This window comes from Pyrenophora tritici-repentis, chromosome 3 (assembly GCF_003171515.1).
Source record: "Pyrenophora tritici-repentis strain M4 chromosome 3, whole genome shotgun sequence".
NCBI classification, from domain to species: Eukaryota; Fungi; Ascomycota; class Dothideomycetes; order Pleosporales; family Pleosporaceae; genus Pyrenophora; species Pyrenophora tritici-repentis.
Genome location: NC_089392.1, coordinates 3,401,829 through 3,424,810, shown reverse-complemented (window position 1 = coordinate 3,424,810; position 22,982 = coordinate 3,401,829). Strand labels below are relative to the sequence as shown.

General features: G+C 50.6%; 11 protein-coding genes across 11 annotated transcripts; 3 read left to right on the top strand and 8 right to left on the bottom strand.

The window, feature by feature from the left end:
• Positions 1-974: 974 nt before the first annotated feature.
• PtrM4_086850 (Herpes-BLLF1 multi-domain protein) lies at positions 975-1,901 on the bottom strand (the record flags this gene model as incomplete). Its single annotated transcript, XM_001940055.1, has 2 exons — positions 975-1,203; positions 1,270-1,901. The coding sequence occupies 2 exons, from the start codon at positions 1,899-1,901 to the stop codon at positions 975-977; spliced, it is 861 nt and encodes a 286-aa protein (XP_001940090.1).
• Positions 1,902-3,299: 1,398 nt separating this feature from the next.
• On the bottom strand, positions 3,300-4,763 carry PtrM4_086840 (Fringe domain containing protein; the record flags this gene model as incomplete). The annotated part of the gene is made up of 2 exons (XM_001940056.1): positions 3,300-3,686; positions 3,738-4,763. 2 exons carry the CDS (start codon positions 4,761-4,763, stop codon positions 3,300-3,302), a joined length of 1,413 nt encoding a protein of 470 aa, XP_001940091.1.
• A 400-nt stretch (positions 4,764-5,163) lies between these two features.
• On the bottom strand, positions 5,164-6,177 carry PtrM4_086830 (uncharacterized protein; the record flags this gene model as incomplete). The annotated part of the gene is made up of 1 exon (XM_001940057.2): positions 5,164-6,177. One exon carries the CDS (start codon positions 6,175-6,177, stop codon positions 5,164-5,166), a length of 1,014 nt encoding a protein of 337 aa, XP_001940092.2.
• Positions 6,178-7,095: 918 nt separating this feature from the next.
• On the bottom strand, positions 7,096-7,740 carry PtrM4_086820 (uncharacterized protein; the record flags this gene model as incomplete). The annotated part of the gene is made up of 2 exons (XM_001940058.2): positions 7,096-7,426; positions 7,478-7,740. The coding sequence occupies 2 exons, from the start codon at positions 7,738-7,740 to the stop codon at positions 7,096-7,098; spliced, it is 594 nt and encodes a 197-aa protein (XP_001940093.2).
• Positions 7,741-7,764: 24 nt separating this feature from the next.
• PtrM4_086810 (Med9 multi-domain protein) lies at positions 7,765-7,971 on the bottom strand (the record flags this gene model as incomplete). The annotated part of the gene is made up of 1 exon (XM_066106736.1): positions 7,765-7,971. One exon carries the CDS (start codon positions 7,969-7,971, stop codon positions 7,765-7,767), a length of 207 nt encoding a protein of 68 aa, XP_065963674.1.
• A 372-nt stretch (positions 7,972-8,343) lies between these two features.
• On the top strand, positions 8,344-10,705 carry PtrM4_086800 (Dimer-Tnp-hAT domain containing protein; the record flags this gene model as incomplete). The annotated part of the gene is made up of 4 exons (XM_066106735.1): positions 8,344-8,486; positions 8,523-9,180; positions 9,252-9,923; positions 9,977-10,705. The coding sequence occupies 4 exons, from the start codon at positions 8,344-8,346 to the stop codon at positions 10,703-10,705; spliced, it is 2,202 nt and encodes a 733-aa protein (XP_065963673.1).
• Positions 10,706-12,134: 1,429 nt separating this feature from the next.
• Positions 12,135-13,030, bottom strand: PtrM4_086790 (uncharacterized protein; the record flags this gene model as incomplete). Its single annotated transcript, XM_001940060.1, has 3 exons — positions 12,135-12,729; positions 12,799-12,948; positions 13,014-13,030. The coding sequence occupies 3 exons, from the start codon at positions 13,028-13,030 to the stop codon at positions 12,135-12,137; spliced, it is 762 nt and encodes a 253-aa protein (XP_001940095.1).
• Positions 13,031-16,073: 3,043 nt separating this feature from the next.
• Positions 16,074-18,424, top strand: PtrM4_086780 (CDA1, xylanase-chitin deacetylase; the record flags this gene model as incomplete). Its single annotated transcript, XM_001940061.2, has 2 exons — positions 16,074-16,212; positions 16,260-18,424. The coding sequence occupies 2 exons, from the start codon at positions 16,074-16,076 to the stop codon at positions 18,422-18,424; spliced, it is 2,304 nt and encodes a 767-aa protein (XP_001940096.1).
• A 1,863-nt stretch (positions 18,425-20,287) lies between these two features.
• PtrM4_086770 (uncharacterized protein) lies at positions 20,288-20,578 on the bottom strand (the record flags this gene model as incomplete). Its single annotated transcript, XM_066106734.1, has 1 exon — positions 20,288-20,578. One exon carries the CDS (start codon positions 20,576-20,578, stop codon positions 20,288-20,290), a length of 291 nt encoding a protein of 96 aa, XP_065963672.1.
• Positions 20,579-21,179: 601 nt separating this feature from the next.
• PtrM4_086760 (uncharacterized protein) lies at positions 21,180-21,441 on the bottom strand (the record flags this gene model as incomplete). Its single annotated transcript, XM_066106733.1, has 2 exons — positions 21,180-21,189; positions 21,251-21,441. 2 exons carry the CDS (start codon positions 21,439-21,441, stop codon positions 21,180-21,182), a joined length of 201 nt encoding a protein of 66 aa, XP_065963671.1.
• Positions 21,442-21,924: 483 nt separating this feature from the next.
• PtrM4_086750 (solute binding protein) lies at positions 21,925-22,818 on the top strand (the record flags this gene model as incomplete). The annotated part of the gene is made up of 3 exons (XM_066106732.1): positions 21,925-22,174; positions 22,248-22,355; positions 22,409-22,818. 3 exons carry the CDS (start codon positions 21,925-21,927, stop codon positions 22,816-22,818), a joined length of 768 nt encoding a protein of 255 aa, XP_065963670.1.
• Between the last annotated feature and the right edge of the window lie 164 nt (positions 22,819-22,982).

The following is a 22,982-nucleotide window of genomic DNA, read 5'->3' as shown; positions in this document are numbered from 1 at the left end:
TTTTTGTAGACGGGTTGGGGTGGAGTCATCTCGACGGCCGCCGAGGGCTAGACGCTAGATGTGGGAGATGATGCCATCATTCCACCGGACGTTTGCGCTAGGCCAGGCTAGGAAGGCATCATCGCGCATCTTGCGGCTGGCACATCATCTCGACCACCTTTTCTGATTTTCAATTCATCAACCCGACTTCTTAACTACAGAATACATCTGACCCTCACATCCTTACTAGTAGCATACAGTGAAGTCATTGGTGTTTCGTACATTTTGAAGACAAGAAGCTCTGCCATGCCAAGACCATAACCTTCCAAAGCATCTGTATTCCATCGACTAAACGAGTAGACAAACAGTTCGGAGTATTAAGCATATTTGGATCATAGCCAGCTTATGCTATTTTTACATCACACCACTGAGGCTGGGAAAAGACCAGGTACCTTACAACCCCAACATATCCCATTAAGCACCAGGGATACAACACTATACCTACTAGAAACAGCCTAATAGCACGGGGATATGCATGTGAGTAATTAATAAGCAACAGAGCTCCCAAAATGGTACCACTAGCTCAAAATAGCCATACTGACATGATAGCCTCGCTGTCGGACTGAATGAACATGAAGTTACTCGGGACGATGATCTCCCGCTTTCCCGTGCCAGACAAGTGAGATAATCTTCAAAACATCTACACAACCTGTATGCACCATTTAAAACAGTTACTATCAGACCCCAATCACAAATACAGATGGAACAGAAACTGGGGAAGAGCAAAAGATAATATGTACGATACAAAGGCAGCACAAACTACCTCTACAAATATGTACAAAAAAAAGAGTGTCGTCCGGGAAGGACACACGAAGAAAAACAACAACAACAAGCATCCAATCTATAAAGACACTCTAACAGCCCAAAGACCCCACTCATCCATCTCAACATTCCACCTCATCGTCATGAATCCTCGTTACCACATGATAACCCATCTAGAGCGAGATGCAGCCGTTGCTGGAGTCCTCAAGGAAGAGACCACCGTAGATCTGTCCCTCGTTGAGGTTGGGCGACTGGTAGCCTGCGTTGGCGACGTCAGAGGTGCCGGTGGGCTTCTTCAGGATGCCGATTTGGTACTGGCCGCCGCCGGCGAGGTTGACAGCGGTAGGGCCGGCGACCTGCTTGAGCTGGTTCAAGCCGGTGCTGTAGTAGAAAGTGGCTTGGCTGGGTAGATTATTAGTATATCAATTCAATGCCTTTACAACACATGTTGAATGGTGGTCGACTTACTTGTTGTTGTAGTCGAGCTTGGCGGCAAAGTTCTGCCATTGGGTAAAGTCAATGGGGACAGACCAGAGCGAGGTACCGCTGCGGTCAAGAATCTTGAAGCTCTTCTTGTCGGCGTCGCTCTTGCCAATCAGAGATCCGGTTTGGAATTGGATCTGGTTGTTGCTGTAGTCGGCGGCCTCGTGCCAGACATTGAGGTACTCGTGCGTCAAGTTCAACGGCTTAGCAGAGTCCTGCTTGACGCTCCAGTGCAGCGTCTTGACACCTTTGGCGCCCTCACCGTCGGGCGCATCCTTGAGGAACTGGAGACCGGCGCGGCGGAAGCCCTTTTGCTGCTGGAAAATGGACTTGTCGGAAATGGTGACTTCGACGGCCTTATAGTTGCTACCGTCGAAGCGCGAGACCTCGTAGGGGAATTGCAGGATTTGCGACCATGTCAGGTTGTTGCCCTTGACGTAGTCGGCGTTGAAGATGGTGTTGGTGGACTGGACGTCCAGGGCGGTAGGTGTGAGGTTCTTGGGAACGCGGCCATCGAACACGATTGTGCACTTGGGGTCAACGCGGTTGTTTGTCCAGGGTGCTGCGAGAGCAGTGGAGGCTACGGCGGCCACGGTAAGGATGGTGTTGGTAAACATGTTTTCAAGTGAAGGAAGACAAGGTACAGTAGAATGAAGGAGTGGATGGATCTGAGCTGTGATGAACATGTAGGGTTGATGGTACCGTGGACTTTATACTACATCTGAGCATGAGGCTGATCACCACTCTAGCCTACTCTCGTGTCATCTCACACCTCGCCGCCCCGGGAACGTTGTGGTGCGTTTGTCTCCGGCTCTTTTCTAGGCCGAAATATAGGCTTTCCCATGCCTTAATTTCGTGCTTACGCGAATGAACGTCACGGGCGCCTATTGAAAAGAGCGGTAGAAGACACATGGAAGCTTTCAACGTTTGCATATTGGGTCCGTCGACGTCAAGGTAGGGCCGGGTTAATATACAAGGACAAATTTGGTTTGTTTCAATTGGGCTGGCCTGTAGCTAAGGAGGAATGCCAAGCTTCTGCTAGTACGCACCCGAACGGTCCGCCGGTTCCCAAATCCGGGATGGCAGAAAGCCCACTCCAGGAACATGCTCGTCTACTGCAACCGTAGTTGGGTCGATTGAGATTGCGTGGCGATAGAGATTAAGTAGGGTGGGCATCTTTCTAGTGCTTGTTGTTGCTTCGATGGACCCGTGGACGCCACCACAGCCCACGCGCATCTTCTTGCGGTAGATTCATCGCTTCTTCAAATCTCAACGGTTGTGCAGTAGGCTGCTCACGCGCGCCGGACAAGAACCGAATATTAATCTTGGCGTGAGAGTGACCGAAAATCTCCGTCAAACGCACCATGATAGCCGAGTTTCATCAGGCCCGCGAATCCGACCGAGCCGCATCGTGGGCAGCACAAGGCGCGACCGTATCGTGGAGAGGTTAGTTCTGGGGATCGTGTTCAGCGCTGACGGATGAGTAATGACGTTCGAAATAGAATACGGGGTAGGGATGTGGCACCTGCTGTGCAAAACTCACGAGAGCCAAGACACATGACCCGCGTTATGGATGGGACTAGGCCGCTGAACAGGCTGAACTCGAGTCGAAAAGTGGCGATCCGATGCGTATACAATTTCTTGCTGACTGCATAAAGACATTCCAGTTCATATATATTCCTTGGTGAAGAAGAATAGCAATTAACATAGCACCGAATAGGTCATGTGCCTTTATGGATATGGGCAAGTCGTGTGGGGAGATAAGTGCTATTATCGTATACAATTCTACACCTGGCGGTGTCATACGTCCGTCGCTCTTCTTTACATGTTCGCGTCAACGCTACCCAGCCACTACGTGATTCCCCAGATGCGGGGCGCTGCTCCCGATGCTTCACATATCCAAAGTGATGTGCCAACCCAGAACGCCATGCATGAATCTGGTAAAGCAACCGCAACGCCTTCCTATATAGACCATCCGGTCCGATTCTTGTACAATGCCCTCTGGGGGGTAGAGCCTACGCCGCCTGCGGTATCAGCCAGGTAGCCTCGATGCAGCCTTCGTAGAACTCTCTTTGTCCGTTTTCTCCTTCAACGCCGAAGCCCATGCTACGGAGCTTTCCAGTGTCCCAGCCGCTGACAAACTCGCCTTGTCCGCCGTTCTCGCGGTCGACGGCATCTCCGAGCTTGATGTAATCGGCGTGACGACACACAGTCTGCGAGTATGACCATTGCAGACAATTGGAGTCGGCAGCGCATTCGGAGCCACATGAGCCAGCGTTGCGATGAGCGGGACGGTCATTGGGCACGGGGGCTGTGGAGAGATTGTCCCACCATTCGCGGGAGGGGCCCTGAGCAAGGAAGCCATGCGTGTAGGAGAGGAAGGAAGAGTATGTGAAGGGTTTCTGATTGATGCATTAGTCAGAAGTCAGTGTTAGTCAATGACATCAACTCACGGTGTTGTATGGCCGTGTGCGCTCCCACTTCCATAGGTCTTCCATCTGCTGGGGCTTGATTTGGTGCAACGTAAGCATCGGGACGCACCACTTGTCGCGTGTGGTGGTGACATCTTTGAGCTTGTCGCTTGCAAAGGTAGGATACATGGCCTCGAGCTTGTGTCCAGTTGTGTTTTGAATGGCGTAGGCGAGGACAGCGTCGCCGCGCTGGTCTTCCTTGACCCAACTCTCGAACCTGACGCTGAGACGGTTTTCACGTGGGATCTCAGTGGAACCGGGGCTCTTGGCGGGGATGAGCTGCTTGATCAGCCCCTGGGAGATGATGATGCCTGCACCGCCATAGGCAAAGTGGCGGCCTTCGGACCCCTTGTGCGCCTCGCCTATGTAATGTGGTTGTGCAGGGTCGAGCAGGCTGAGCAGGCGGAACAGTGTATCCCAGAAGATGTAAACATCTGACTCGATAAAGACGAACCACTTGGCCGTCGGGTTTGACATGTATGCCTTGTCCACCATGGGCAGGTACTTGAACCGGTCGAGCTTGAACGACCGCTGCTGTTCCTTTACCGTCTCGCCGCCTTCGTGTGCCTTCTTCTGGTCCAGGTAGGCCTGGAAATCAGGACTGTCCTTGGCGTAGCTCTTGGGCAGCTCGGCCAGGATATCAATCACCTGTCGGTCCCCTAGACGCTCTTCGCGGTCGCCTACGATGATCAGGTTGGTGATGCAGCTCGATACGGTGCTGAGGTGTGCTTTCGTCTCGGATGCGCCATCAGAGGCCACCTTAAGTACCACCTGCACCTCCTGGAGCAGCTTCACGGGGAAGTTCTGGCAGTAGTCGAGTTCGATGGAATTGGCAGCCTTTGTTTCTAGAGGGGGGAAAAACGACTTGGTCTTCGCTTTATGTACGGGCGCCTGTGCGTGTGGTGCTTTTCGGTGCGAAAGTGTATATGCGAAAAAGAACAAGAGCAGACCAGGAAAGACAAATCGCCATGGCCGTCGTGCCAACCGGCCAGCTAGCGTTTTCAGCATCTTTGCTGTCGCTGCGGCCTCCAGGGGACACTTGTCGCGGGGAAAAGAGGAAGCGCAGACTAAACGAGCGGAACTAGAGGGCGAAACGAGCGATGGATGGGCGGGCGACGTTGTCGTGGCACATTGGACGACCCCCGAGAATGTCGTGGTTACGGTGGTTGTCGAGTTGGCGGCGATGATGGCGCATTGGCCGAGAGTCGTCGTCCTTGCTACGAGTCCAGCCCAGCTCCCTGAATCTGGCGCAACACACGCGAAGCCACTAATACAGAATCCGGCAAGGTGGCCGGCGCTTGCTCTCTGCCCTGCCGACCTCAAACCTCATCCCCGCCCGTCATCATCCATGACATGATGATTTCAATCTTGTCCAATTTCTCCTGTGATAGTCATGCATCAGCTTACCTCATCCTGCTGTTGCCTGGCCGATGCCATTGTCATTTCCTCCACAACCATTGCCGCCGGTATTCATCAAGACAGCCGCTGAGAAGCCTGGGGGGACGGATATCGTGGGAAAGACAAAGTCTGCCTCCATCGATAGTCTGGATGAATACGCACTGTTCGTGTTCGACCAATGGTGATATCGCTCCAAGTACACGTTGTACTCGTCTTCTTCCTCTACGTCGGACCAGTCCGGAAGTGCCTCAAACTCCTCGTCGCTCATCATCGAAAAGCTCGTCTCGTGAATCGGGAAGCTAATTGACTGAAGAAAGAGATCGCACGAATCAACCGATCGATGACTCAAAGACAAATTCCGTGTGGAACGGCCAGCAGTGCCGATACCAGCGTCGCGCGCATCTTCAAGTACTCTAGGTGCATTCCATGTGTCGTTCGTGTTCGGTTCGCGAGTTGCATCAGTATCGACTTTGTCCCTGTCGGGGCCTACGACCCAATCCAGCAAGCTCTCAAACGACAACGTGTCGTCATCCTCATCCGGTGCTGTATGGCCGCGTTCGATCCGGCGTGCTGAACTGCATGCAAATGACCATGTAGAGTCGCTGTTCGGACCAAAGTGTAGAGTCTTCGAATCTGTCGTCCGCTCTTCCGACACCGCTGTGTTACCCCGCTTGACAGACGTCGGTACAGTGGGCTGATAGCCGATCATACGCAGCTCCTCTAGCGGAAGCTTTTTGGCGAAATCTAGCATGGCAACATTGGCCTGTAAGGCGACGTGTGTGTTGAAGCCCGTTTGCTGATCATGAACCGTCTTCTCCACAGGCACACGGTGTTTAGACAAGATCGCCTTTAGCACCGACGCCTTGGAGCCTATGCCGTTCTTTCGTGTGACCAGCGGGTTTTTGGGTGTTTTGAAGCGACGGTAAGAAGAGTGGCCAATGTCCACACTTGACGTTGCTGGCCAGGACCCCGCCGTGCTAGACTGTGAAGAAATGGTACTTGCTATGAACCGGAACGACGACATTTTTGCGCGTACGGAATGGATATGCTCCCTAGCGTTATCCATGTCGAAAAGCTACTTTGACTCCAATGTCACGATGGTTGCAGTGGTTGGATGTGGCGGTTCAGTGAGCAATTTGAGATGACGTGCGCAAATGGTGTGGTAGGGACTCGCAGTCACCGTGGCTAATTTCGTTCAGTGTGCGCTTTCACTAACGAGCTACACTATAATACGACCAAATTGGACGGTCTACAACAGCACAATAAGATGAATGCGTGCTAAGTTTTGCAGCACGGTTGCTTGCTACGCTTAGTTGACTATGTCAGAAATGGAAACCATGAGACAAACTTAGCTAATGAGCAGAGCAGCGACCTTGAGCAACAAGGTGGCTATGCAATTTCCTGGTGTTGTTCAAGTCGACATCGCAATGAACTTGTCACGCCAATCTCACGGGATTTGACAAAACTTCATCAGCCTTGAACAAGACTTCAAGATCTTAGTGACCTCGCATATCGTGAAATATACTTCCAATGGTGATTTCTTATTGATGACAGTCAAATACACGCCAACCATGAAGTGAAAGCATGTACGAATCACTTCACATCGTGGACCATGAAGATAGCCAAAGACGTACATAAACAAGACCGTTAAGATTGTGCAAGAAAACATGATGTACGCATCCGGGAATGGACCCATTTCATTCAGCTGATATTACCATGCCCTCGAGGATACTATGGGCTACCAAACTATTTGCTCGTGTGTGCTGAGGTGACTGCTGTCACTCTCTGCATCCTCCGGTAATTGCAATCCCCCAGCCATTAACTATCCCATGGCTCTACTAGAGACTTCAAACAAGACCATATATCCTATTGCCCACGAAAATCCACACGGCTCGCAAACTGGATATCACAGAACCGGAAGGGCCGTCTACACGGTGCTGACCTAGTCGTCGAAATGTTGACGGGTGCAGGCACCGTTACGACATGATGAAGCGGGCCGCTCAAAGTCGACGCATCGTAGGTGCACGCACTCAATGTCTTTGCAGCAGCACTCAGAGCATTGGTGGCGGTTCGTGTTGCAGGGCAGTTTTTGGGTGATGCAGTGCTTGCATCTGATCACACGATCATAGGAGCTCGGGTCAGCATCAGCAACATTGCTGCGAGAGGTACTGTCGGGATTTCCACGTTGTATCTGGCATGTGGGACTGGAAACGCGCTTAGATGGCTCTATGTCTTGGAAAATACGTTTGCGGGTGGTGGAAGAGGTATCGATACTGTATTTACGTTAGCGGAGGTAAATCAAGTGGTACATTTGAAAAACTCACTGCGCCGTACTAGTATCTTGTTTACTCTCGGTGGATAGCTGCCTCATCTTCTGCTGGAATTCCAAGCGAAGCTTCATCTCCTGATCGTGTCTGAGACTAAGAGCAACTTCTAGCAGATCTCGCTCCTGCTCAACTTCCTCAGTCCTCTTTGCCGCCTGTACGGCTTCGCCAAGTAAGTATGCACTGCGCTTGTGGGCTTCCGCTGCATTGAGCTGTGGAGCAGCATCGAAGTTGACTGCCTTTTCCAAGCGCTTCGAGAACATCCCTTCCTTGCACTCCTTGAGAGATCATTCCATGATAAAGATCTTCGACCTCTGTTCGCGGTTCTCCGCCTTGGGCTTGTTGGTCTCCACTGATGCGAGCCTGAGCTGTTGATGTAGTTGTTCGTTCTCGTCTTGCTGCTGCCTAAGCTGCTGGCGCAGTTGTGTGATCTCATCTTGCTGCTGCCTTGTTGTTTGGCTAATATCATCTTGGTAGGAGAGACTGCCTGCCATGACTGGGACAGGGGCTGTAGGTATGCTTGCTGAGGCTAGCTGGATGAAGTTTGGAAGCGCAGTGGGAGAAATCTACGCTCCGCGAGAACCGAGATAGTTTGGGCGCAATCTGAAAGATTGACTCACTCTCACTTGTCGTCACCTTGACATACATGGGCAGCTTAACGCGTTTTAGCTTAAAACGTTTTAAAACGCTTTAACAGCTTAAACTGTTCACGCGTTTAAGAAAATCCTTAAACGCGTGAACGATTTAAAAACGCTATAAGAGGCTTGGCGCCAAGCACCCCACCTTTGCATCTCAAAAACTCTGCAACCACTCCCCACTAACCTGAAATCTCAACAAATCCATTATCTATAGCATCTATTATCGTTATGTCATCGAATACCTTGTCAGCAAGTGCGATATCAACGCCACCGTCGCGAAGACCCGCAACGCCGCCACACTTTGACGCTGTTATACGAACCGAAACTGTCTGTAACACCAGCAATGCAAAGCGCCAGCGTTTGAAAAAGCAGTATGTGTGCAAACGCTGTCGCTCATGGTTTAGCAGTCACCGAGTAAACTCTATCCACCATGTTCTAGCATATCATACAACGTCAGAGTCTTCTCAGCCCTCGCAAACTTCTTCTTCGTCGTCGCAACCAGCTATCACTTCAGTGTTTAGGACTGTCTCTGATCAGACAATTATCCGCAACGCCTTCAATGAACAAGGGTATCGCGATGCGCTTGTCGGTCTTCTGACTCGACGTCGAATAGCCTTTTCATCAATCGAATGGTCTGAAATGAGGGATCTAGCGCTTGCTTGCAATCCATTTATTGAAGACCAGCTTATCACAAGTCGACGTACAGCCGTACGTCTTATCGCCTCGAATTATCAGCTTTATAAAGGCCATGTAATTAAAGGCAGCTTATCGACGGCTGTGAGTCCTATCCACATATCAACAGATCTCTGGACATCACCGTTCCGTTCATCTCTCCTTGCTGTATGCGCACAGTGGGTCGATCACGAATATAAGCTTCAGAAGGCTCTTTTAGGACTGCCAGAATGTCGTTACAGCCACTCTGGAGAACAGCAAGCACACTTACTTCTTCAAACCCTCGAGGAATATGGGATACAGTCTAGAGTTGGCTGGCATACGGGTGATAACGCAACATCTAACGATACCTGTTTGGAGCATCTTGAAACCCTCCTTCGAACTAAGCACAACGTAAGCATGGCTTTTAATATAAAAATCGGCCTTCGCTGCTTAAGTTACGCGATGGTGCTAATATTAACAAGGTTAAATTTACTGCTAAAGAGCGCCGTATCCGATGTATCGGTCATATTATCAATTTATCCTTGCAGGCATTCCTGCTTGCATCCTCTAAGGAGGCTCTTACCGCTGCTCTCGACGCCGTAACGGATGTTATGGGGGAAGAGCTTCTCGCAGAGTTTTCAAGCGTTCTTACTTCTCGACAGAGAAACCCTAGAGCCCAAGCCCAAGCTGTTCCACAAACCTCACAGAGACAAAGGTTGTCTCGCCGAAGACGCAGCGTTGATAGCCATGGGTCTGTTGATGAGGACTTTTGTGGTATTGAGAACATCTCTACACTACGCAAATTACATCAACTATGTGTCTGGCTGCGCAACTCAAGTATACATGCAGCAGAGTGGGATCGCAAGGTAGGCCTCCGCTTAGGGATTGACAATCAGACTCGGTGGTCTTCATGGTACTCAGTTATGGATCGGGCTATTAAGAAGATGGCTGCAATTAAGGTCTTTATGCACGATAACGAGAAACACCTTAACGAGATCCGTCTTACTTCTGACGACTGGGATATACTACAAAAAGCACATACATTTTTACAACCATTTGCATCAGCAACGCTATACGCGGAGGGAGATAAATCGTCTATCTCTCAATCTCTTTTGATTATGGACTCTCTTTTAGTCCACTATGAGCAGCAAAAGGTAAGCATTAACGTGTTATCCGAACTTTAAGTCTTCGGTTAACAGCTTTATAGATACATTACTCTAAAGATGAAAATGAGGACCTTCGCATGGTTCGATCGATCGAGATGGGCTGGTTCGTACTTGAGAAGTACTACAACATGACTGATCAGGTTCCGGTGTACGCTTCCGCTATTCTTCTAAATCCCGCAAGTAGAGCAGCATATCTCAAGAAGAACTGGCCAGCCGAATGGTACGAACCAGCTATTAACGCTGCTCAAAACTTTTGGGTGAATGAGTTTAAGGACGCTTTGCCTTTAGCTAGCCCTACAGCTTCTCAACAAATGGCTCCTCCTTTAAAGCAACGCGGTGCCGTTCTCGATCAGATTCTACAACAGATGTCAGTTGCGGCGGCAGATCAATCAAACAGCGACGATCTTAAAATTTTCGCAGAAAGTCCAGTAATACAAATCGACTGTAGCCCTCTTGAATGGTGGTGCCGATCGGAGCAACGGCAGCGCTACCCTAGGCTAAGCAACATGGCTATTTCTATTCTTTCTATCGCTGCAGAGTCGTCCGAGCCAGAGAGAACATTCTCAGGTGCAAGAAGAACCTGTTCATGGGATCGGTCGAGGCTCACTTGCGACAACATTGAGAAGATCGAGTGCATTGGCAGTTGGCTTAGGGAAGGCCACATAAAACCGTGTTCTCTCAACGGAATGGGTCTACCAATGGAACCAGAGCAAGATGACGAAGCAGAGATGATAAGGGATGAGGTAGAGGAGATTCTAGAATGGACATAACCCGGTCTTGGCATGATGTATCTTATATCGTTTTTATATCGTTTATATCGTTAAACGCTTTAACGTTATAAGGATTTTTGCTTAAACGCGTTAACGTTTTAAGGTTTGCCAAAACGATTTAAAAACGATTTGCCCATGTATGCACCTTGACACGGCGAGGGGTCTGGCACGAGGGCATCACATGCTGCTAGCGTGCCAAGAGTTCTAGCCTCTCCAGCCCACCATATAAACTCTCCCGCTCCCTCTCCTCCATTCTCTTTTCTTCTTTACGACACGAACTGCCTCGCCCGCATCCCAGAATGCTTTGAGAGCGCTACATGATCACGAGCTTCGCTCCTGTGGTGTAGTGACCCTCCTTCGGATTGAGTACACGCTGGGGTTTACGGGTTCCTCGTGGCTTCTTCTAATGTGCTGCTGATTGCGCGTTGAGCCTCTGCCCGAAGTGATTCTTCATGGACGGTCCGGGCAAGCTCGCCAATGAGAACCAATACATTGATCCAAGGTCCGACAACCTGAAGACGATGTACTCTTCGCAGTGCGTGCTGATCCCCCCGCTGATCCTGTCTCGATAGGATCAAGGTGTGATTGGCGCCCACAGCCCTGATGGCTTCGGCTTCGCGTTGGATCCACGGCGTTGATGATGCGTACAACGCAGCTACGTTCCTTACTATCGGGCGCGGATGGCTTCGGTGGATCGGAACCAAGTCAACCTCGCTAACGAGAATGCTAGGGAGTGTATGCCTTTATTTCATACGCCTTGGTGCTTGCTTGCAAGTATCTCGTACTCTGACTGGTTCCCAGTTATGAGCTCTTTTTCATCGAACTATTGTCTTTATGACGATACTTGAGGAAGAAGTGAGGCGAGGTAAGTGTGAAAGAGCTCGGTATGGCGTACCAAACTGAAGAACCATCGATTACCTGATGTTGAGGAGAGCTCTACCGACCTTTTTCACACTTAACTCAAGAAGTGAGGTGACCATGATGCGAGTAACCTGTCTTGTCGTCGCTATAAAACGACTGAATCAGTACCGATTAGAAATAAGCCAATAGCAATCCAATGTCATCGAAAACCTCCGCGTCACCCATTTTATCTATACCTGTCGGATCGTGAGTATCGGTAGAGACGTCGGCTGCTGGACACTTCGGCCCGACTTCGGCCCACCTTGCGCAGAGCTTAGGTATACCTTCGTAGCAGCTGTGTTCGTAATAAATCAATCACCATCACCGAACAGAATGCATTCCTAGTTATCGTTATTTCCTTTCAGCACTAGTGCTATAGACCTTCCAACAATACCGCGATTATCCACTTGCGCGAAATCAAGCAGACTGAATCAGTAGCAACGACACATCAACGAAAAGATATACAAGACCTTACAAATTTCATGGCTATTGACATTCCTGCCAGTATAGAGCGCAAAACAGTCTGACATTACATCAGCTCCTTCTCCCCATCAACCCAAATATCCACCATCTCATTATAAAAGCACAAATGCCCCGCAATCGGCGCACTCTCCGTCGTTGGATACCGATAATACCACACCAAATCCCTATAAACCCTCCCCTTGACATCAACGTCATAATACTCAGCCTTGCCCTTATACGGACACAGCGTCTCCGTACCACTAGCCGTCAAATACTCCCAATTCACACTAGTAGGCGGCACATAATACCTCGTCGGCAGCGTCGTCTCCATCAAAAACAGCGCGTTTGAACATTCCGCTAGCGTCACACCGTCAACCGCTACCTTGACACTGCGCGTAGATGGCAAGATATCAATCCGCTTGTACGGATCTTTCGGGTGGCAGTAAATCGGCATATCTTCTTCGAACCACTGGTCCACGGCGCGGAAGTCGATTTTCACAAGGTCGCTCAGCACGCCGGTGGTGAAGATTATGACGCGGTTGGTGCTGCGGTTGCCGATGGTTAGGGTGGCGAGGTGGGCGCCGCTGTTTGTGTCGGGGATTGGTGTCGTGGCTTTGGATATTGAGGCTTCGCGCGTGAAGCTTGAGAGGGGGATGTAGAATCTTTGGATATTGTTGATTAGCTCTGGAGAGATGTGTATGTCGTGGGTGGGTGGATGGGTGTCGTGTTACTGTGGATAGCGCGGCTCGTATTCCCATACATGGTATGCTTTTGTGGTGTCGAAGGCGTATTTTCCGTTGAATAGCGCGCGTACACGGCGTGGGGTGTGTTCGTATTTGTAGGGGCCTTGGGATATGAGTTTCTGTGCTAGTTTTACGAGACTGGTTGGTTGTTGTGTTAGGATGGAGTAACCTTGGAAAGATGTTTGTGTAACATGCAAACGTACTCGCTAGTGCCCGTCATTCTTGTGCGTTTTATCTTGGATTTCTCGGGATTGAGAAAAGCGTTATGGTTGCGGTGGTGCTTGAGGGACCATGTGTGGTGGGTTTAGTGTGGGACGAGATGACGTCTTCAGTCGCGTCCGCAGGGCGGAACCGAGCGGGGAAACCGAGCCATTGGATTCTACATGCGGGGGCAAGCAATGGATCTTCTTCTTTGCAATTAGAGATACGCTGGGGAAAAGTACATATCATTCACAAACTTTCGCTATATAATGTATTTTGTCCTTCATACGCTGGTCGTTGTTGTACAATGGAAGATCCTGTCGGATGGCAAGCACACTCCTGCGCAGCCCGCGCAACACTCAACACGATACAGCCCATGGTTCAAAATATAGTTTCCATCGAATCCTAACCAAACGTCTATCTGGAATGACTATTGTGCTGTCCGTGACTTTCACAAGGAATCAATTAACGTTCTACCAGGAAAGATGCTACGTAACAGAGCAACAGACAAATCAAGATGTGAGGGTGGTGATGAGAACAGACACATTATACGAGAAGAGAGCAGCTGAATAGAGCACAAACTGAAGAATTCATCGCTGCTTGCAAAGTGTCGTAAATGATGTCAATTGTGACGGCGTACTCTATATATCGATCCATCTCGAATCGGACACCCCACCATCTTTGTCAAGTCTGGAATATCGAAAGTACATTGATACGAGCGCATTGAATTGAGCCCCTTATCATCTGGTTGCAACTTCGCGCGAATGGCACTATGACAGAAGCGCAGTGCCATGCGAACCACCGGACCAGATTCAATACTGATCTTGATGTCTACCAGAAGAATTAGGGGCATGTTCGATACACGAACTACGACACTGTGCCTGTCCGGAACTGGCGGCTCCTTATTTGCTCTTTTTCGCTAAGTGGAAGCATGTAATTCAACTTGACTTTTGCTATGCGTTGCCCTCAAACATTGCATGTTCTTTGGGTGTGATGTTGTGATTTAATGTGCCGATTTGAATGTCCCCTGAAGCAAAACATGCTATCGTCTTCCGGGACCTCCTCGACGTCTGGTCTCAGAGACATTCTAGCGCTCGTGAACGGAACGGAGAATGCTAGTCGACGTTGAGATCGTCGGTCACGCATGCCATAGTGTGGGTTTGTTGGGGTTCGGCATGCTTTTTGCTTCGCCGAAAGTCGTCGACATGGAAATGTGGGCCTGTGGGGAAGAGATAGTTGATTGGCGCTAAGGATTATCAGTATCGGGTATCAGTACGTCGTACCTTGGCTATCACCTACGTCGAAACGCGGCTGTGTTAGTAGATATTGACCACAGCTTAGGGAGGCGGGGCGCTTTCTTTGTGGGCCTCGGGAAAGTTGATACTGTCTCGCTTCAATGATGTGGCGCACTTTCATCGTCACAAATAGAGTTCAATGTCTTCGACCTTTTACCATTGCTGGCATTCCCAGCAGAGGCTGTGGTGATCACTCGGGTCGGTCGGTTCAGCGGTCGGTTCAGCGGTCGGTTCAGCGGGGAGGCGCATAGTTATGACAAGGGGATGGGATAACGTTCCCAGGAGAGAAGCAGAACTTAGTCATGTGGAGCTGGATTCAATATTGCCTTGAGTCCAATACTTCGGTATCGAGCAACGCTCTCAGCGGCCGTGGGAGTGCGCTAGCCGGTTCGGGTTGTGGCTTGTAAAGACGAAACAAGTCGTGGCGGACTGGCAAAGCGACGGCTTGGCAGGGGAACTGAGAGATTGCATGACGGTGCAATGACAGCGTAACGGGACCGCGAGAAAAGCACTGCGATACCCTGCGCGCTTACTGTAGCTATGTTGGCGGCTGGATCAGATGCTGTATTACCCGAGCGCACATGTGTTGAAGCTGTTGAGATGTGGTGCCGCCATTCTCTTGTGGGTCTAGTCAATTCTTGGTTTGTTTCCGCTGTACCGCTGCCCAGCGCGGCCATGGTGCCATCATCCATGCTTCCGGCGCGCAGTAGTCTGCTTAAATGCCAACACGGATTAAGACACCACATGTGGAAACCCCTGTGTGCGCTACGTTCCATCGCATTGGACATTCCCGATGTCTGCGATATACCTTGCGAAACCCTTTTAGAGTCTGGCGAAGCTCAGCTGCCCAGGTGTGTGCAGAACCCCAATCTGGGCCCGATGAACAGTTCAAACTCCAGACTAAGCCTTAGGACATTATAGCACAGCCATGATAAACATGGAAAAGAGAACGGCCGGGCTTGTAACCGCTGCATGGTCTGTGTTAAGCATGACATCTCTGGACGCCCCGCTCGCCTCCTGCAACCATCAGCGAACCTTCTTTTTCCGACCCCGCTGAGGTTTGCTTCTACACGACAGGCTTGATGCCTCGATCAAGACATAGCCAAGTACACCTACTTGACTCTTCGTGCGGCCAAGTATTGACTGTCGTATCGTCACACTAACGAGAGACTCGGCAATCTTGTAATAGGCTGTTAAGCGTGGGCTAGTTCCTGGGTACGCTCACGTACCTATACGACTCGGTTAAGCGGACGACGATGCAACTCACTTCTTCACACTTTCCTTCATTACTTCCGAAACTATAATCTGCTCGTCAACAATCCAAGATGCAAGCTCCGGTCCCTAGACATGCGCTGTGCTCCACAAACGCCTAGAAAACGCTCCACATGAAGAGGACGCTTGTGTTAGCCGCACACCCAGCCGACTAGGTATCGGGTCCATGCCATCTCAGCACAAGCTCCTCGATGATCAGCGCAAACCTAGACGACGGCTACTCAAAATAGAAGCTCGTCCCTCCCGACAGGCTTGTCTCGCGAGCACCTGCATGCCAAGCCATGCTGCTCCTATCTCGGGCGTGTCATTACTGGCGCTACTGCATTGGAACCAGCGATATATGAATGGAACCTGTACCCTTACTGCGAGCCCCACAAGCTATCGCCTGTCTTTCGTCGCCCTCACCGTCAACTTGCAGGGCGTTGTGACCACTCGACATTGGAAGTCCCAGACTTCTGTACACTCGCTTTACCCCTGTCGCTCGCTCCCTATAATATGTTTATTTCTACTCTAATTGGCCTCGCCGCCGGCCTGGCCAGCCATGCTGTCAACGCAGCCTGTAATGCGCCCCTTACAATCGATGACTTCTCCAAGTACGCTTCGAACCAGAATAGTTTGAACTCATGGACCAGTGGTACGTCCAATCAAAATAAACCCCACAACAAGCCCTAACGATTCCAGATGATGCCAGTATGAGCAGCATCTCAGCCAGTAACGGCGTCCTTTCGTTCAAACCCAAATCTGGTGACTCTTACTTTTACGAGACATTTGATTGCCAGGCCGCAAGCAACAATGGCTACAACTCCATCACCTTCCAAATCAAAGGACCTGCTGGCGGCTCTGCTACTCTCGAGATGCAGACCAAGACCAGCTGCTCGGCTTCTTCGTACACGTCCAAGTACGTCTCTCTGACTGGATTGACTGGCAACACCCAGACCATGACCATCCCGTTCTCTCAATTTGGCGGAGCCAATGCCAACGCCATCACTGGCTTTGTCTGGGCCGGCTTCTCTTCCACCACCACCACATGGCAAATGAGCAAGGTTGCGTTTGGGTGCGGCAGCTCCGGTGCCATTACTTCAGTGTCTACCAAACCGGCGGCCACAAACACACAAACCACCATGCAGACTAGCGCAGTCCCCACAGCAGCTCCTGGAACCTGCGCGCCCTTGTTGATTGATGATTGGATCTCTCAGTCCCGATTACAGTTCTTGTATTACAACGCCATGGGATACCCCACCTCTGACGATGCTACTATGAAAAGTGTCACAGTAGGAGTTCCTTCTGCCAACCGCGTTGAGTTTGTCCCCAAGTCCGGCTCGTACTTTTACACGCAATTTCCCTGTGTCAACGCGAAGAACAAGTACACTGGTATTTCGCTTCGCATCAAGGCCCCCAGGGGAGCTTCTCTCTCCATCCAGCTCGATTCGTCTGACAGCTGCGACCCGAACAAGGCCAAGTCTACTTATGCGTCTGCTGCTGACCTCGGCTGGTCTTTTGATGGAACCGAGAAGCTGTACACCATTCCTTTCAGCAAGTTTTCCGGCCTCAACACCGAGAAGCTCGTCACGATCCTCTTCTCTGGCTTCTCTGGAACCACTTCCTTCGGACCCATGGCATTCTACTGCGGTAACTCTGGTGAGTACATTGCGACACCCCCGCCTGCCGACGGCGGCCCCACCGCTACCGTTCCTGCGCCCAGCAACCCTTCGGCTACCAACCTCGTAATCGACAAATTCGCCAATGCAAACAGCAACACCATGGGCAACTACCATGGTGGTGACGAAGGCATGTCTCTCAAGTATGCAAACAACAAGCTCACCATCACCTCTTCCGATGCCGACTTCGCTTTCTACACGCAGGTTTCGCAGGGCTGCTCCGACTTCACAAAGTACAAGGGATCTTACCTTCACATTGCCTACACTGGTACTACTGCTTTCACTGTTGCCTTCCAACAACACAACAGCAAGTGTGACAGCAGCATTGCCCCCTTCCCCGAGACCTGGGACTCTGCCGAGGCCAGTCGTTACGCCAAGAACGGACACATTTACATTCCCATCAGCCATTTCAAAATCAACCTTAGCCGCGTGGTAGGTTTCGCGCTCAAGGGTTTCCACAGCAAGGAGTCCGTCACCCTTTCCGTCATTGAGATTGTATCTTCCGTCCCCGCCGGAACCACTATCCCTAACAAGGATGAAACTGGTGACCTAGTCTTCGCCTGCAAGCGCCCCAACTCCTTCGCCTTCGCCATCGACGACGGTCAGCCCGACCTCGCGCAGCAGGTGCTCAAGATCATCCGTGAGGAAAACATCAAAGTTACCTTCTTCACAGTCGGCGCACCCCTCCTCGACGCCTCGACCAACCTGACCAACGTATACAAGGAGATGCAGTCCGCCGGCCACCAGCTCGCCCTCCACTCCTTCACTCACCCCAAGATGGAAGGTCTACCGGACTACGCATCCATAGACTGGGAGTACAACGAAGACGTCAAGGCCATGAAGAGCCAATTCAACGGCTACACGTCCAAGTACTTCCGTCCGCCCTTCGGCACCGAAGGCGCGCGCATGCGCTCGCGTCTGACAAAAGCTGTTGGCAACTCGGCCAACATTGTCAACTGGAGCGTTGACGTCGAAGACTGGTTGTGGGCTGAGACAAACACTCCCGAGCAGCAGAAAGTTGCTTTCCAACGCGATGTTAACAAGGGCGGTAATCTCGTTGTGCTGCATTATTTGTATCCGAGTACGGTTAGCTATCTGAGGGAGTTTATTCAGATCGCCAAGGCGACGGGGAAGCAGCTTATGCGTGTGGATCAGTGTATGATGGATCCGAATGCGCCGCCGCTGTAGATGGTGGGGTTGTTTGGTGAGGTTGGTGCGGATTATTAGGTAGAGAAAAGGCAAATTTTGTTGTGCATACGTATGTACGTTCTATGATTCATGGATTCTTTTCAGAGCAGAATTGTTGGATGCGTAAGTCGCTAACTTTCTGATTCGAACGGCAATATCATCCCTCACCATTATTATCTGTTCTTGTGGTATACACATTACTTTTGATTGAGTGGTCTCTGCTTTGCTTGTACTTGGATTTCTGCTGGAAAATGCATCAGTGGGCGGAGAAATCTAGGACATCTATTCAAGAATCTTTTGACGGATAAAGAGGGATTGTGTTATATGACGCGAGCACGTGACAAGTGCACGGACTTATGATGTATAGCTACCTCATTGAGTATTGCTCGTAAGGGTAGACTTTAGAATACATTCACATTCACAACCCAAACATGTTGCAGATTGAATACAGTTATATAGGGGGGGGAGGTGGCAGATTCCGGAACGCGGCACTACCGCAGATACTTGTGAGATATTGCCCACGACCAACAACTCGATTCCACCACAGCCAAAGCAGGCAGTCAAAACGTCTTCGTCTCCAACTTAACGTAGTGTGAACAAACAACCCTAGCGAACCCCTCCCCCTCTACGCAAAAGTACAATACTACTTCTTCCATCCCCCTTCTTGTACCGCCTACACACAACCCTTCTTGCACTTATCCGCTTCCCCCCCCCCCCCCCCCAAAGATTCTAGCATGAATGCAGCATTGTCGCAGGGCCAATTCGTGGGTAAATCACTGTGTGCAGGGCATGATTGTATTGTCGTTTCCTTGGCTGGGGTGCGGAGGTGCAGGTAGTTATGCATCTGTGTAGCTGGAGCGAGTTGAGTAAGTTTTCGCTGTAATGATATGGAAATGGGTGATGGAAATGGTTTGGTTTGGTGGAGGCGTTTAGTTTGGGTCAGGGTTGGGTTGTAGGGGGTTTTCGTTCAAGAGCGGAAGTTTCGGGTCGCATGGGGGAGAGTACTATGGTAGGTGAAATGAACCTTACTGGAGATTATCCGATCCCGTTTCTCGCCCTTTGTTATAACCGGCTGCGTCTTCTTGCTCAACTTGGTAAACGCATACGGACGTCCAGGCCGTCACGCACAACTATCTTTGCGAGTAGAACAATCCGCGACACTCGAATTTGCTTAACGATCGGGACTGCAAGTCATTTCTCATCCCGCTTACCGCTACTGTGAGCGCGAGGCATACTGATAACTTGGTTCGAGAAGGTCTCAGCAGGTGCATGGCTTGAATAATGGAGTGTATCGGAGGACCTTCATGCAATTGAGCTCAATCTAGACCAAGCTTCCGAGGTAGCTGTGTTGAGCCTTCCTTCCGCTCTCACCCTCTTACCAAGGTGGGCACGCGACGAGCACGGCGATCAAGCTTGTCTCGACTTTTTGATGCTTGACTGTTCATTCTGGACTTTCGGGGTGGCGGTCCTTGGGGTTCAGCGGTGACAATCCCCTTTTTTTTCTCTGAGTGTTCTCAGCCATCTGGCAGAGCCTTGAGGAAGAATTATTGACGTTCCTAGGTGAGATGGAATACTTGACACTCAGGTACACAAAGGTACTGTAGGTATTTGAAACGCCTATCGGGAATTTGATAGCGGGGTTTACCTGTACTGTCGTTTTCAAGCATGTATGTTACCTGGGTGGACGAAAAGAATTCCTAGCTCATATTCTCCAGTGTGGATGAACCCTAGCCTACTTCATTCCCAAACCTATGCCCAGGTTAAACATACATTTGAACTTGACAACCTCACTGACCCACATATCTCCCTGCATCACCCTTGGTCACTCGTCATTCCACTCCCGCCAACCCCCGGAATCTCACATCATTCCGGCGAAGCCGGCGTCTCCTGCTTCACCGACGAATCCTTCACAATACGTAGCCGCTCCTCTTCCGCCGCCTTGGCACGCCCCTGGATATCCGGAATATCCTCGGGGTGCAAGCGGATCAGCTCCCTGATGGTATCAATTTGAGACGAGATAGTGACGGCCTGGGTTCGGTGTAGAGTTGATATGGATTCTAGCTGCTTCTGCGCTTGCTCGTATACGACCGTTGCTTTCGCGAGCTCGGTCTTGAGACGGGCGATTTCTTTGTCTTTGGCGTCTTGGGAGGACATGGCGTTTGCGGAGGATCTTGTGGTGCGATGCTGTGGAGGGTGTCAGCGATGCAAGAAGGTAAGGTAGTGGGGGAGAAATGTGCCTCGTAGCCGATACACGGGTTGCTGGATGAGATGTCTGTTATGTTTGGGGGTTGTTGTAGTCAGTAGAAATACCCGTGCTTGCTTGGTAGTTGAGCGCAGTGGAATACTGGCGGCGGGGAGGTAGATATACAACAAGGGCTGGTTGCCGGTGAGGAAGAGAGCAAGTGGGTGCTTGATTCTGGTCATGCAGAAACCAAGACGCGCGATGGTGTTATCAATGAAGGCGCGTCCGGCGCAGGGTAAGAGCAACCGCAGCTCTTCTCATAGACCAATCGCAATATTTCCCCTGCGTACCAACTCGCTGTAATCGCGCAATAGTGATGCGCAATACACGTGGTACAATCAGCCACCTGACAAAAGCTTGGTTGAAAGATATTCGCATGGAAACTGGGCTAAAGGGTAGCAGACAGGCTATACAGCACACGTCAGCGACAGTCTTGCTTCAGGGAATGATCAAGAAAGCAATTGACTGGAGTTGAAGGAAAGGATGTACTGTCGACGATAGGGCTTAGGAGCGTCATGTCTGTCTGACTACGTTAGCCCAATTGTCCGGTCGCATCCAAACCACAGCTCTCCGTGCTGGTATACCTATAGCAGACGGCACACGCATGTGCATCAAGAATCCCGTGGGTAGCATCCACCTTGTACTCGTTTCTTTCAGCTTTGTGTGCATCGGATACTGTGTCGAAGACTAAGGTCGACCGATTCACTGTTACGAAACTCGTATCCTCTGCCTTCGCATCACCTTGGTTGTCAAGGAGCCCCGGACAAGCCTTCATGGCGTCGCAAGACATGACTCTGTTGGCCTACACCCCACTATATATCATCAAACGAGGCAGTCTTTTCGATTTTGCGCAGTTCGTCGCATGCCGTCGGCCGAGGAGCACGTGAAGCGCATTGCTGGTGTTCAATGCGCACGGTCGCATAGGAAGGCCGTCGATTTGGTCTCTGTCTCTAACCAAATAGCAATCTAGGAGCATACCAAACAACATTTCGAAAAAAAAGCACTGTGCTATCCTTGGTTTTCATGCATCTAGCACACTGTAAGGGATTGCCGCATCGGGTGTTGAATAGGGCTTATGATGAAAGAAACGGGGCTAGCGAACGTGGACCGCAACTACACCTCGTCTTTACACTTCGCCTTCCACGTCATAAGAATAACACAGTTGGTTTCGCTGTTTCTACGATTGTAACCTGGAGAGCAACTTTGGGATAGGCGTCTAGTCACGGGTACCAATTACTACCGCAATCGCAACCTCGTCATGTCACCATTCAACTACACCAAAGTCAGCAGCGAAAGCTCACAGCCAGAATCGCTTGAGCAGCAGCCCTCAAAACAAATTCCAGGTCGATTATCGGGGTGGCGCAAGACTGCCCATAGTATTCAGTTTCTGCGATGGCCTATGACTTTCTTTTTGCTCACGGTCATTCTCATCTGCGAACTCTCAATACTTCACCAACAATCCATCCCACTGAAGTTGGGCAGCGAGGCCAATGGTCTGCTACCAGAATGTAATTAGTCCGCGCGGATGCAGCGTCTTTGACACATACGAATGAAGTATCCAATATACTAACTCGCACGCAGTCACAACGCAGAAGAAAACGTTCCACACAGACAAGAGATATGCATCCGACCACCGAACCACAGCTTCTATCAACGCCACAAAGCACCAATGGATGGATCTCATGCCCCGTAAGCCCCCATCACTCCCACGCCCAGCCCCTGCACAATCTAACCCACCACAGGCGGCGGCGGTTTCCTCCAAGTCCCAGATTATACCTCGCACACCCTACCTCCCCCCATGCACTTCTCCGCCACCCCCGGAAAACAAGTCTACGCCATCGCCGTCTTCCACGAACTCCACTGCTTGATGCACCTATCCGGCTACATCGATAAGCTCGTCATGCAGATCCGTAACAGGGACTTTGAGCTTGACGAAGGCGCTGTCTGGCATAACGATCACTGCTTCAATTATCTGCGTAATGCGCTGTTGTGCTGTGGTGATACTACGCTGGAAGGGCAGGCGCAGACGCCCGAGTTGCAGGGTGTGGCGGGGACAGATGGGACGGGGGCGGTGCATGTTTGTCGGAATTATGATGAGATTCTGGCGTTTGCGGAGAAGGTGAGGCTTACGGATGCGAAGGAACATTTTTGAGAAGGGGTGCTGTTGGTGGGAGTGCGACAAGTCTGTTTGTCGTAAATTCCTAATGTACATTTTTGGTCTGATGACGCCGTACGCCATGTCGCCTGTCCTACAATGCTGACTTTTTCCTCATCCCATCCTTAATATGTCCAACTTCAAACGGACTCTCCATCACA